Consider the following 13,432-nt stretch of genomic DNA (forward strand, 5'->3'; position numbering starts at 1 on the left):
ACCAACACAAAAAACTGATCATGTACTAAGGCATAAAAACCTCACAGTCAAATGCAAAAAGGCAGAAATTTCAAAAGAATCATTTTCAGATCATAATGCAAGAACAATCATGTAATAAAGGGCCATGGAAAAGCAAACTAAAAATTAATTGGAAACTAAATAACTTTAAAGAATGAGTGGATTGGTAATGATGGGGGGTAGGAGGGAGGAGCCAAGATCTTGGTGTGGAGGCAGGGATTCCCAGAAGCACTCTTCCAGAACCCTCCAAATGTGGTAACCAAAATCAAAAGTGGCAGAACTCACAGAAAGACTGAGTGAAATAATTCTCCAGCCCAAGACAACTTGGAAGATGCATGGGAAAGGATCAGATTTGAAAAGAGCCATGCTAGAGCAAATAGTTCCAGCCTTCCAGGAACAGCCACCCTCTCCCCACAGGGAGTCTGGATTCCTGGGGGCACCTGGGTCCTTGGCAGTGGAGCGATTTCCAGACCTCTCAGCCCAGGGATTGCTAAGGACAACTTGGAAGGTCAGTAGAAAAACACTGCCACACCAGAGTGAGTATGAGTTCAGGCCAGCACAGGGCTCATGACAGCCCCATCTCAGGAACCTGTGGAGCCATTCCACAGCTGCTTCCAAAGCACCCAGTCCAAGGATGGTAAGGGGGTTGGGAGAAACTGAAGAAGTCTCTACTATCTCTGGGACAGGGCTCTGCTGCTTTGCCCATACCAAAATCCAGGTTGCAGTTTGGAGAGCTCCATACTACCACAGTAGAGCAGGGACCCTCCTCACAGCTCCAGGGCACAGGGTTTGTGGTCATCCACAGACCAGAGCACAGGCCAGGAGAGTATTCAGAGCATCACATAAGACCTTGAAGGAATTAAGGTCCCTAAGGGGGTGTCCCCCAAGCCCCCAAAACTTTAGAAGTCATAGGCTGGGAAAATGAGCAAACAACAGAAGAAAAAGAATCTGACCATAGAAAATTGCTTTGGTCTAAGAAAAATAGGAATTGGTCCTAGGATATGGAATAGCTCAAAAAAGACTTGAAAAGCAAGGAAAAGAGGTAGAGGAAAAATTAGGAAGAGAAATGAGAGCAATGCAGGAAAATCATGAAAATGAGGTCAGTAGTTTGGTGAAGGAGATAAAAAAATTATTGAAAAAGTAATGTTAAAAATTAGTTTAGATCGGGGAGGCTAGGTGGTGCAGTGAATAGAGTACCAGCCTTGGAGTCAGGAGTAACTGGGTTCAAATCCAACTTCAGACATTTGATAATTACCTAGCCATGTGGCCTTGGGCAAGCCACTTAACCCCATTGCCTTGAAAAATCTAAAAAAAAAATTAGTTTAGATCAAATGGAAAAAGCAGTCCCAAAGGTCAATGAGGAAAAGAATGACTTAAAAAAAAACCAGCATTAGCCAGAAGGAAAAGGAGATAAAAAAATCTCTGAAGAATATAACTCCTTCAAATGTAGAATGAAGCTAAAGAAAGCTTATGACTTTGTGGGAAGTCAAGAACAATAAAACAAAACCAAAAGAATGAAAAACTGGAAGAAAATGTAAAATATCTCATTGGGAAAAAAACTGACCTGGAAAACCAATCCAGGAGACATAATTTTAACAGTACTGGGTTATATGAAAGTATGACCAGAAAAATAGCCTAGATTTCATTTTTTCAAGAAATAATCCAGAAAAATTGCCTTGACATGCCAGAAACAGAGGGTAAAATTGACAATTTAGGGAATCTACTGATCACCTCCTGAAAGGGATCCCAAAATAAAAGCTCCCAGGAATATTATAGCCAAATATTATATTATAGCCAGAACTCCAAGTCAAAGAGAATATATTACAAACAACCAGAAAGAAACAATTTAATTACTGTGGCACTACAGTTAGGATTACACAGGATTTAGCAGCATCTACATTAAGGGATTATAGGGCTTGGGATATGATATTCCAGAAGGCAAAAGAGCTTGGATTACAATTGAGAATCAACTACTCAGAAAAGTGAACATCATCTTTCAGGGGAAAAAGATGGATCTTCAATGAAATAGGGGACTTTCAAACTTTTCTGTTGAAATGACCAGAGGTAAACAGAAAGTACAGGACTCAGGTTTAGCATAGAGAGGGGGATGGGCTAATGATGAAGGAGTTTATGATATTAAACTTCATGTATTCCTGCATGAGAAGAAGATACTGATAATTCATATGAATCCTCTCACTTATCAGAGCAGTTTGTTGGAGCACATATAAACAAAGCACAGGAGATAGCTGAATACAAAGGTATAATATACATATTATAAAAATGGATCCAATGGGTAAAAAAGAAATGTACTGGGGAAAAGAGAAAGGAGAGTGGAATGGACTAAAATATTTCAAACAAAAAAGTCAAGATAAAGATTTTTCAATGGAGTGGAAGGGGGAAAAGATGAATGAGCTTTTATTCTCATCAAAAGTGGCTCAGAGAGGAAATAACATACATACATAGTCAATAGGGTATCGAAATCTATCTTACCCTAGAAGAAAAAGGAGAGGAAAAGAATGGGAGAAAGTGGTCAGGGGGAGGGAAGGGAGCATTTAGGTGATAGAAGAAAAGGAAGATCTTGGGAGAGGGTAGTTAGATACAGCACACTTTTGAGGAGGGGCAGGGTGAAAGAAGAGAAAGAGAATAGAATAAATGGAAGTGGGAGGGAAAGGATGAAGGGAAATACAATTAACAACAACAATTGTGGAAAAAATATTGAAGCAACTTCTCTAATGCACTTATGATAAAGAACACAACCCATTCCAGAAACAGTCAATGGTATCTGAACACGGACTGAAGTACACATTTTTTCTTTCACTTTATTTTTCTTGAGGTTTCTTTATCTTTGTGGGGGGGATGGGGGATTATTTTTACTTTCACAACAAGATTATTATAGTAATGTGAAAATAAATAAACAAATATGTCATGAAAGACCAAAATGTAACTGGGATATATGTAACAAAATAAATAAAATTATAATGAAAAAAGAATGAATGGATCATAGTGAAGTACAATATCAATGTTTGTGAAATTTCTGTATAGAAAGGGGTCCCTGACATCCTTCTGGGCTGAGAAATTCCTTAGAAATATAACTTTGGGGGCGGCTAGGTGGCATAGTATATAAAGCACTGGCCCTGGAGTCAGGAGTACCTGGGTTCAAATCCAGTCTCAGACACTTAATAATCACCTAGCTGTGTGGCCTTGGGCAAGCCACTTAACCCCATTTGCCCATGGAAACCCCTCCCCCCAAATAAGAAATATAACTTTGGCTAGGCACCTTTAGGTCTGAAGATAGTCCAATAGGACCCAAGGGGTCATGGATATACCATAAAATTGTCTAAAGATTTATAAAGCACCCTTGTTAGCCTAATTGTCTTGCTTTATCTGTTAAATTCCAGGACTTCCTCCCCCTTCCCCAGATGTGGCTGGAAACATAAGACAGTAAATTCCTGACTCCCTCCATTTCAGACAATCATTACACAAAGACCCTGACCCTTTCTCACCCCCATCTATACTGAGCCACATGTTTACATTTTTGTATTAGTATAACAAGATAATATATCTAACTGCTGACTTTGCTTCTGTATCCTGCTTGTTCTAATTCCCTCCCCCCCAAAAAACCACATAAAAACCCTATCCCCTGAACACTCAGGTACTGTCTGATTTGGGTAATCAATCCCCCAGACAGTCCCTGGGAATAAAGATCTCCAACCTTATCAAATTCGGGTCTCCATCTCGCTCTTTGGGTACAACAATAGAAATCATAGAAAAACACAAATCATAGAAATAATAACTTCATCCAAGACACAACATACTAAAGCCAGTGATATATAGTCAAAACAGCAATTATTGACAATTTTATAACACTAAATGCTCACATGAATAAAATAGAGAAAGAGGATATCAATGAATTGGTTATGTAACTAAAAAAGTTAGAAAAAGAACAAATTAAAAATCCCCAAATAAATACCAAATTAGAAATTCTGAAAATCAAAGGAGAGATTAATATATTTGAATGTTAGAAAACTATTGAACTCATAAATAAAATTAAAAGTTACTTTTATGAAAAAAATGAAATAGATAAACCTTTGGCTAATTTGATTTAAAAAAAAGAAAGAAAACCAAATTATCAGTAACAAAAATGAAGAGCGAATCCACCACTAGTGAGAAGGAAATAAAAGTAATAATTCAGGGTTATTTTGTCCAATGGTATGCCAATAAAACTGACAATCTAAATGAAATAAATCAATATTTCCAAAATATAAATTGCCCAGATCATCAGAAGAGGAAATTAAACACTGAAATAATACCATTTCAGATAGATAAATAAATTGAACAGATCATCAAAGTATTCCATTAGCAAAAATTTCCAGGGCTAGATGGATCTACAAGTAAATTTTACCAAATACTTAAACAACGATTAATTGCAATCCTATAATAAGCTATGTGAAAAAGCAGGTGAATAAGGGATTCCTTCTAAGATATCAATATGGTGCTGATACCTAAATCAGGAAAAGTTAAAACCAAGAAAGTAAATTATATATCAATTTCCCTAATGAATATTGAAAAACAATTACATAAAGTTATCAGTACGATAATAAACCCTGATCAAGTAGGATTTATATCAGAGATGCTGGGTTGGTTCAATATTAGGAAGACTTTCAGCATAATTGACCATATTGTTACCAAGCCTAACAGAAATGCTATAATTATTTCAATAGATACTAAAATAGTTTTCTAAAAAAATCCAGCATTCATTCCTACTAAAAACAATAGTGAGCATAGGAATAAATGTAATTTTCTTCAAAATGATAAGCAGTATGTATCTAAAATCATCAGCAGGCATTATATGTAATGGAGTTAAGCTAGAGGCATTTCTAGTAAAATCAGGGGTGAAATAAGAATGCCCATTATCACTACTATTATTTAATATTGTATTACAAATATTGGTTTTCCTGTGATCCAGCAATACCACTACTGGGTCTATACCCTGAAGAAATGATGAAAAAAGGTAAAAACATCATTTGTACAAAAATATTCATAGCAGCCCTGTTTGTGGTAGCAAAAGAATTGGAAATCAAGTAAATATCCTTCAATTGGGGAATGGCTTAGAAAACTGTGGTATATATATTTCATGGAACACTATTGTTCCATTAGAAATAGGGAGGGATGGGTATTCGGGGAAGCCTGGAGGGATTTTCATGAACTGATGCTGAGTGAGATGAACAGAACCAGAAAAACACTGTACACCCTAAAAGCAACATGGGGGTGATGATCAACCTTGATGGATTGGCTCATTTCATGTGTGCAATAATCAAGGACAATTTGGGGTTGTCTGCAATGGAGAATACCATCTGCGTCCAGATAAACAACTGTGTAGTTTGGACAAAGTTCAAGGACTATTATCTTTAATTTAGAAGAAAAATTGCTATCTTATTGTCTGATCTTGTTATCTCTTATACTTTCTGTTTCTTCCTTAAGGATATGATTTCTCTCTCATCACATTCAATTTGGATCATTGTATACCATGGAAACAATGTAAAGACTGGCAAATTGCCTTCTGTGGGGGCTGGGGGGAGGAAAGCAAGAAAAATTGTAAAACTCAAAATAAATAAAATCTTTATAATTAAAAAAAGAAATATTGTTTTTATCATTAAGAGAAGAAAAAGAAAAAACCAGCAATAAAAAAACCAAATTCTCACTTTTTGCAGATGATATAATAGTATATTAGAGAATTCTAGAAAACCAAATTAAAACAACTACTTAAAACAATCAGCAACTTTACTAAAGTTGCAGGACATAAAATAAACACATAAATAATGAGCATTTCTATATATTTTCAGCCAAGCACAGAGGAAAGAGATAGAAAGAGAAATTCCATTTAAAGTAACTAAAGACAACATAAAATACTTGGGATTCTATTTGCCAAAACACTCAGAAACCACATGAAAACAATTTCAAAACATTTTTCACTCAAAATTAGGTCTAAATAACTAGACAAATGTCAATTACTCATGGGTGGGCCAAGCTAATTTGATAAAAATGACAATTCTACCTAAATTAAATTATTCATTCAATGTCATACCAATCAAACTGCCAAAGATCATTTTACTGAGCTAGAAAAAATAGTAACAAAATTCAAATGGAGGAGTATAAGGTCATACTATCAAGGAATTAGTTTTAAAAAATGCAAAGCAAGGTAACCTAGCCATAACATTTAAAATTATATTATAAAGCAGCAGTAATCAAAACTCTTTGAGACTGGCTAAAAAATAAATTGGTAGATCACTGGAATAGATTAGGTATAAAAGCAATAGTGGTAAATGACTATAGCAATCTACTCTTGGAGGATCAGTGGAATCAATTAGATACAAAAGAAATAGTAATAAATGACTATAGAAATCTATTCTTTAATAAACCTGGAGACTCCAATTTCTGGAATAAGAACTTGTTCGTTAACAAAAATTGCTGGGAAAACTGGAAAATAGTATAACAGAAAATAGGCATAGAACAACATCTCACACCATATATCAACAGAAAGTTAAAATGGATGAAGGATTTAGACATAAAAGGTGATCATATAAACCAGTTAAGAGAACAAGAGCTATTCTCTCATATCTATGGAAAGGAGAGGAGTTGTAACCAAACAAGAGTTAGAGGACATTATAAAATGCAAATTAGAATTTTGATTACATTCAATTAAAACAAAAAAATGCATAAATAAACCCAGTGCAACCAAAATTAAAAGGAATGCAGTGAATTGGGAAACAGTTATTATAGTTTGTGTTTCTGATAGAGGGCTCATTTCTTAACTATATATAGACAAGTGAGTCAAATTTATAAGAATATAAATCATATCTCAATCAATAAATGGACAAAGGATATAAACAGGCAGTTCTCAGATAAAGAATTTAAAGCTATCTATAGCCACATGTAAAAATGCTCTAAATCATTATTGTTTAGAGAAATGAAAATTAAAATTCTTTTAGCTATTACTTCATACCTATCAAATCAGTCAATATGACAAAGGAAAATGATCAATGTTGGAAGGGATGTGGGAAAACTAGGACCCTAATGCATAGTTGGTGAAGTTGTGAACTAATCCAACTATTCCAGAGAGCAATTTGGATCTATGCCCAAAGGACAATAAAACTGTGCATACCCTTTGATCCAATAATACCATTATCAAATCTGTATCCCAAAGAGAATCTAAGACGGGATTAAAAAAGTCCACATATACAAAAAATATTTATAGCAAGTTTTTTGGTAGTAGCAAATAAATTGGAAATTGAGGGAATGCCCATCACTGGGGAATGGTTGAACAAATTGTGATATAGGAAAGTGATGAAGGACTATTGTTCAATAAGAAATCATGAGAAGCCAAACTTCAGAAATGCCTGGAAATACTTGCTTGAACTGAAGATGAGTGAAGTGAGCAGAATCAGAAGAACACTACATATTAACAGCAACATTTTGCTGCAATGAACTATGATGACTTTGTTCTTCTCAGCAGAAAAATAATCAAAGACAATTCTAAAAAACATCTAGGGAAGGACTGTGGAGTCTGAATGAAGAACAAAGCAGAATATTTTCAATTTTTAAAATTCGTTTTATTTTTTCCTCTCTATTTTTTCTTTTTGTTCTGATTCTTTTTTCACCATATGATAAATTTGGAAATATGCTGAACATAGTTAAACATATATAACTTATATTAGATTAGTTTCTTCTAGGGAAGGGAGAGAAGAAGGAAAATTCAAAATAAAAACCTTACCGAAAATGATTGTTGGGAATTATCTATACATGTAGTTAGAAAAATAAAGTTGTTTTAAAAAACAAAAGTAAACAAAAAACCTGGTTTCCAAATGTAAGGATCTCAGGGAAACTTGTTCTTAATTTAAAAAAATAGAAAGCAAAAGTTCTGATTAATACTGTTTCTTGTCTGAAATTCTAACAGTAATATTTTTCTGAAAAAAAATTAAAGCAGAACATTTAATAGGTACACTCAAGCAGGGACCCCTTTAGAAATATAATCCCATAATATTCTAACTTCTTTTATTATATTAGGTCTTCAAGAGATATAAAGGATGAATGAATTACTTAAATTATCATGAGCATTATCAATTTATTAAACTACAAAAATGAAACTTTCAAGTTCAATAAACTAAAGGGATATATAAAGCAGGAAACTTATCAAAATATTATTAATAAGCATTGAAAGAACAAAAGAACACAGAAAAAGAAGATGAAAAATAAGTTTGACTACTTTTGTAGAAGAGGAATTGTCAAAGAATACATAAACTAAATGTAAACCACTAAAGAATGAACTTGACTATTTTGTATTAGTAGGTACCAAATTTTTAACTTCTTTGAATAATATTCAAATGCCAATAAAAATATAAATCAAAAGTAATTTACTGAGTCATACATTATAACCCTGGCACTGGGATTAGAAGTAAACTGTGAGAGAACAACAAAATTTAGGTAAATAAAAAACACAGGAATGTAACATCTCAACAAGGAATGAATAAGGAATGTTGAAAAGGGGGAAAAAGCAATAGCAGGTATAGTACATGCTGAGTAAGGCACTATTTCCTTAATATGACTATTCTCCTCCATTCTTTTAACCTCCACCCCAAACTCCTTTTCTTCAACACAAATTATTATTGAATATTATTGAATTGTTAGTAGCAAAGTCTGGAATTTAATTTCATTCTGCCACCAAATCTAAAAGTTTAAGAAATACTATAGCTTCTTAAAAATAAAACTTAAATTTTTTGCATGTAATTGATAAAAATAAAATATTTAATAAACAACATAAAAAAAACCCAAAAACATACTATAAAGTATTGTCACCATAATTTCCTATTGATTCAAACTTTCAGAAACAGACTTCTTTATTTTTCAGGTCATCAGGGGCTAACTTTCTATTCAGCAAGCCTAGTTATCACAGTAAGCCTGTAGTATAATCCTTTCCAAATTTTGACAGACTCCTAATCCAATTCTAAGGGACCCTCCTTAGCAGTTGGTTTGAAGATTTCACTATTCCACCAGTTAAAACCTATAAAAGAGTTGAGGAAAAATCCAGAAGTCTCCAAGAATAGTGTGCAATAATGGGGACACTCATAAACTGTTTATCTCACCCCAACCAAAAAGTGCTCTAAATTATTTTAGTCATGGTCTAAACCCAGAACAGATTAATCTGTTTTCTCCAGTCATAGACCACCCTCCTTTGATAGGTATCCAGAAGCAGAGGAAACTTTAGTGTTTTTAAAATGGTCAAGCTGATATGACCTGGAAACAATAATGGAAATATTGACAGATGTTATCAAAGAAGTCTTTTATAGGAACTTCAAGTTACAATCATTAAAAACATGATTTCATAGAGTTAATATATTTCAGAGTTGTTATTACCTGGACAAATTATTCTAGTATTAAGCACTGGAAGATTTTCTTTGTTGGATGTCAATATTGGACCAGAAATTGAGCTAGGTTGAGAACAGCTTTGATTAAGACATGTATCTGGGGACCGAGGTGAAACTTTACCTGTTGAAAAAAAAACTCCATTAGAAAAAGAAGTAATAGTACATCCACAAATAGACACACATGCCCATAAATTCAAGATTCAAAGAAAGGGAAATCATGTTTAAGGGAAATCAGAATTTCTCTCTATTCCTTTTTGACTTTTATTAAGACCCAGTATGTGAAAAGGATCCTGAGTTTATCTGATGCTGGGAGGTTTTTGATTTCGGTTTCAGTCACTTTTGAAAGATTTCAAGAAAGAAGGAACCTCTAGGATATAGAATTTATTTGAGAGATAAATATGCTGAAGTTCAGATTGGGGACAGACTTTCCCAAGATTTCAAAGGCAAATAGTAGATTTCAATTTGGACACTGGTTCTGATTCCATACCCATTTTTTTTCATTGAATCATACTATGACAAGGGGTAACTAATAAGAAAAAAAGGTGAAAAAAATATAATTATTTGCATATATATATGGATATGGTCAATAGAAATTCCATGAATAAACAGAATTTATTAAATCTAATGACATTATTTTGAAAAACTGGATTGTCTTGAGTGGATGATTTAGTTTTAGTAAACTTTGCTGGTCTTTATATCTGAGAGAAGTCTAATAATACCTTTTACATAGTAAGTACTTAATAGACATTAATTTTAAATAAAATAACTCAAAAATTAACTGAATAATTTTCTTCTACAGAGCTGTGGAGAAAAAAAAAAGCATTTGACAGAATATTTTGTTTTAAAATCAAATTCAATACACTAAGAGTTATAGCCTTCATATGATATTACTGCAAATCATTGATTTCCTCCACAGTTCTGTCATATTATACTTGAACATCAATATACTATTTATTATTTGAGGTTGTTTTTTTTAAAAGGAATTGTCAAACTATTTAGATTAGACTAATTTAATGGTCAAGGAATGTCTTCAATGGGGCAGCCAGATTCAGTGGGAGACCTGAAGTCAGGAAGATGAGTCTTTCTGAGTTCAAATCTGACATTTCTAGTTGTGTGAGCCTGGATAAGCCACTCAACCCTGTTTGCATTAGTTCTTCTTATGTAAAACGAGCTAGAGAAGAAGGTGGTAAACCACTCTAGTTTCTTTGCCAAGATCCCAAAGAGGATCATGAAGAGTCAGACATGACTGAAACAAAAGAGCAACAATAATAACAAAATGTCTTCAATTACCTAGAAAATACTCTGATGATTAAAAAAATCAACTTCCAAATTGAATTATCTTTCACTTTTCATGATGTGAAGACAGATTGCTAATCTCATAATTCGATTGTATTTTTGTTTTGGGGCAGAACAGGTGCAGAGAAAGAAAGCAAAGGGGCAGCTGCTTTTTAGTTTGACAGATGGGACTCCCGGGGCTAGGCTGCCATAAAAATAACCTTTTGATGTTCATGCTCTGATAAAAACCAACAGTCCTAATAACAAAAACTGATGTTGCATTGATGGTAATTTAATTCATATTTCATGGCTTTTTCTTAAACAGAAAATTCCACTGACAGCTTTTATATATATATTATGCTTCAGACATTTTATACATATGACTTATAACTTAACAAAAATAAAAATGATTTTAGGTCAAGAGGCAATGCATATTTAATAGAGATGCACTACCATACTAGCATCAATTAGCGATTCTTTTGGGGTTAGAATGATTGTCATCCAGAAAATAAACAAGACCGAGAATTCTAATGAAAGATAGATAAGTAAGTAGATGGATACACAGATAAATAGACAGACAGATAGATAGATGATAGAGATATTTAAGTAAATTTCTATATTCACCAAAAACAAATTATTTATAGGGGGAATAAAAACTTCAAACATCCATGCCCTCAATAGGTTCAAATATAAGAAATGTTGGAAAAATTTGCTGGTTATTAGTTCATCAATCAATTAATAAACTTTATATACCTACCATGAACTAGGCACCATGTTAGGTGCTGGATATACACAAAGAGGCAAAACATATCCCTGGCTTCAAGAAGCTCACAATCTAATGAAAAGCAATTTATAAATACATTGATTGTCAGTCCTTTATTCTGAAGAATCTATAACAAAACTAGGTTGAAAAAGAAAAGCAGAATGATTAAAATCCACATAATTTTACTATTAGTCTCTCACCAGATGAATATTCTTTTTCATCCTCATCTTTATCTTCTTTAGAATATTCTTTTTCTCTGCTGTCATCTAGGGGAGCTGACAAAAGGTTCCCTTCTTCATCAGTATGAATATTCTGTTCATCTACAGCTATAAATAATAAAAACAAAATAAATTTAACATTTCTTTATGACAAAAATGATTGTTAAGAATGGGGAAAAAGTGAAAAAAAATGTCTTTCTCTTTTATTCCCAGAAACTTTAAGAGAAAGGAAGCACTGATACAAATAATGGCAGATGATTCAATGATTAAATATAGAATAGGTTTTGAATACTACTACTGCTATTTGACTACTATTCTGCTTCAGGGATAAGTGTTTGTCCTTTTGTTCTTGAAGAGGAACATGACATCAGGAAGGAGATGTCGTGACAAGCATGAGAATTGGATTTGAGTGAGGGGATGCTCAGCTAAGTCACCAGTCTCACTTTCTCCTCCAGAGCAAATCAGGATGACTGGAAATGACTCTGGATGCAAGGCAATCAGGATTAAGTGACTTGTCCAAGGTCACACAGTTGGCTGTCAAGTGTCTGAGACTGGATTTGAACTTCTGTCCCCTAAGATCAATGCTCTATCTACTCTGCCACCTGGTTGCCCTCCAAGATAATGTGACATAGTGGAAAGAAAGAGATAGCCCTGGAAGTAGTAAGCTCTAGGGTCAGGATTAAACCCTTAAAAAAACTATTTGGCAACTTTCTAATTTTTTTCAAACTTTATAAGTTACCTAGATTACTTTCTAAGGTCATGATTTAAAGAACTGGTGCTGTTCTACTTTGACAAAGTTTCCTCATTGAACTTCTTATACCAATTAAATTACAGGTATGATTTTTTTAAATAGGCAGGTTATTAATATAATATTTTTAAAGAAAAACATAATCATTTAACCAAAATTTTATATTCATCTAAAATATTAAATTTATAGAGAAAAATAAAATGTCCATGTCCTATCAAAATACACTAACACAAGAGATAGGAAAAGTTATTCAAAACTCTAAATACAAAAACACTATGTAAATTGAAGACACTATTACAGAAATAAAATAAATTTTTCTAATATATTACTAAAATAGTAAATCTTTAATTAAGAATTCAACAGTTACCAATAAAATCAATTTCAGTTTTAAAAGCATAAAATCATGACTAGTAGATTTTAAGTAGTAAGAAACCAAAACCTCATGAAATTATTGTCCAATTGAGTTTAACATTTTCTTTTTTTTGAGTTTAACATTTTCAAATCAAATGTAATAGACTAAGAATTATAGCCTTCATATGATATTACTGCAAATCACTGATTTCTTCCACAGTTCTGTCATATATTATATATGAAAATCATTGTTTTTTCAAAGGAATTGTCAGACTATTTGGATTAGACTAATTTAATGGTCAAGGAATGTCTTCAATGGGGCAACTAGGTAACTCAGTGAATTCAGTGGGAGGCCTGAAGTCAGGAAGATGAGTCTTCCTGAGTTTAAATCTGACATTTCTAGCTGTGTGTGAGCCTGGATAAACCACTTAACTCTGTTTACCCTATTTCTTCTTCTGTAAAATGAGCTAGAAAAGGAAATGGTAAACCCTTCAGTATCTTTGCCAAGAAAACCCTGTTTTGTAGGTTCTCAGTATAGTACCAATAAGATTCCACTTGCTAATTAAGAAAAGGCATGAACAAATTTTATTTTAGTAGTTACATTTTTCCGTTGATCTCATAAAATCAGGTTTTTGAA

The 13,432-nt window shown here is 33.2% G+C and overlaps 1 protein-coding gene across 7 annotated transcripts in view; it reads right to left on the reverse strand.

The window, feature by feature from the left end:
* DGKH (diacylglycerol kinase eta) overlaps positions 1–13,432 on the reverse strand; it is a 308,050-nt gene that overhangs the window by 31,194 nt on the left and 263,424 nt on the right. For all 7 annotated transcript variants that reach the window (XM_074191736.1, XM_074191737.1, XM_074191735.1 and 4 more), the window contains 2 exons: positions 11,679–11,804; positions 9,430–9,561 (listed from right to left, as the gene is read on the reverse strand). In XM_074191736.1, coding sequence (XP_074047837.1) covers positions 9,430–9,561; positions 11,679–11,804 — 258 coding nt within the window. The remainder of the gene's footprint in view (positions 1–9,429; positions 9,562–11,678; positions 11,805–13,432) is intronic.

The sequence above is a fragment of the Macrotis lagotis genome, chromosome 6 (genome assembly GCF_037893015.1).
Source record: "Macrotis lagotis isolate mMagLag1 chromosome 6, bilby.v1.9.chrom.fasta, whole genome shotgun sequence".
Classification (NCBI taxonomy): domain Eukaryota; kingdom Metazoa; phylum Chordata; class Mammalia; order Peramelemorphia; family Peramelidae; genus Macrotis; species Macrotis lagotis.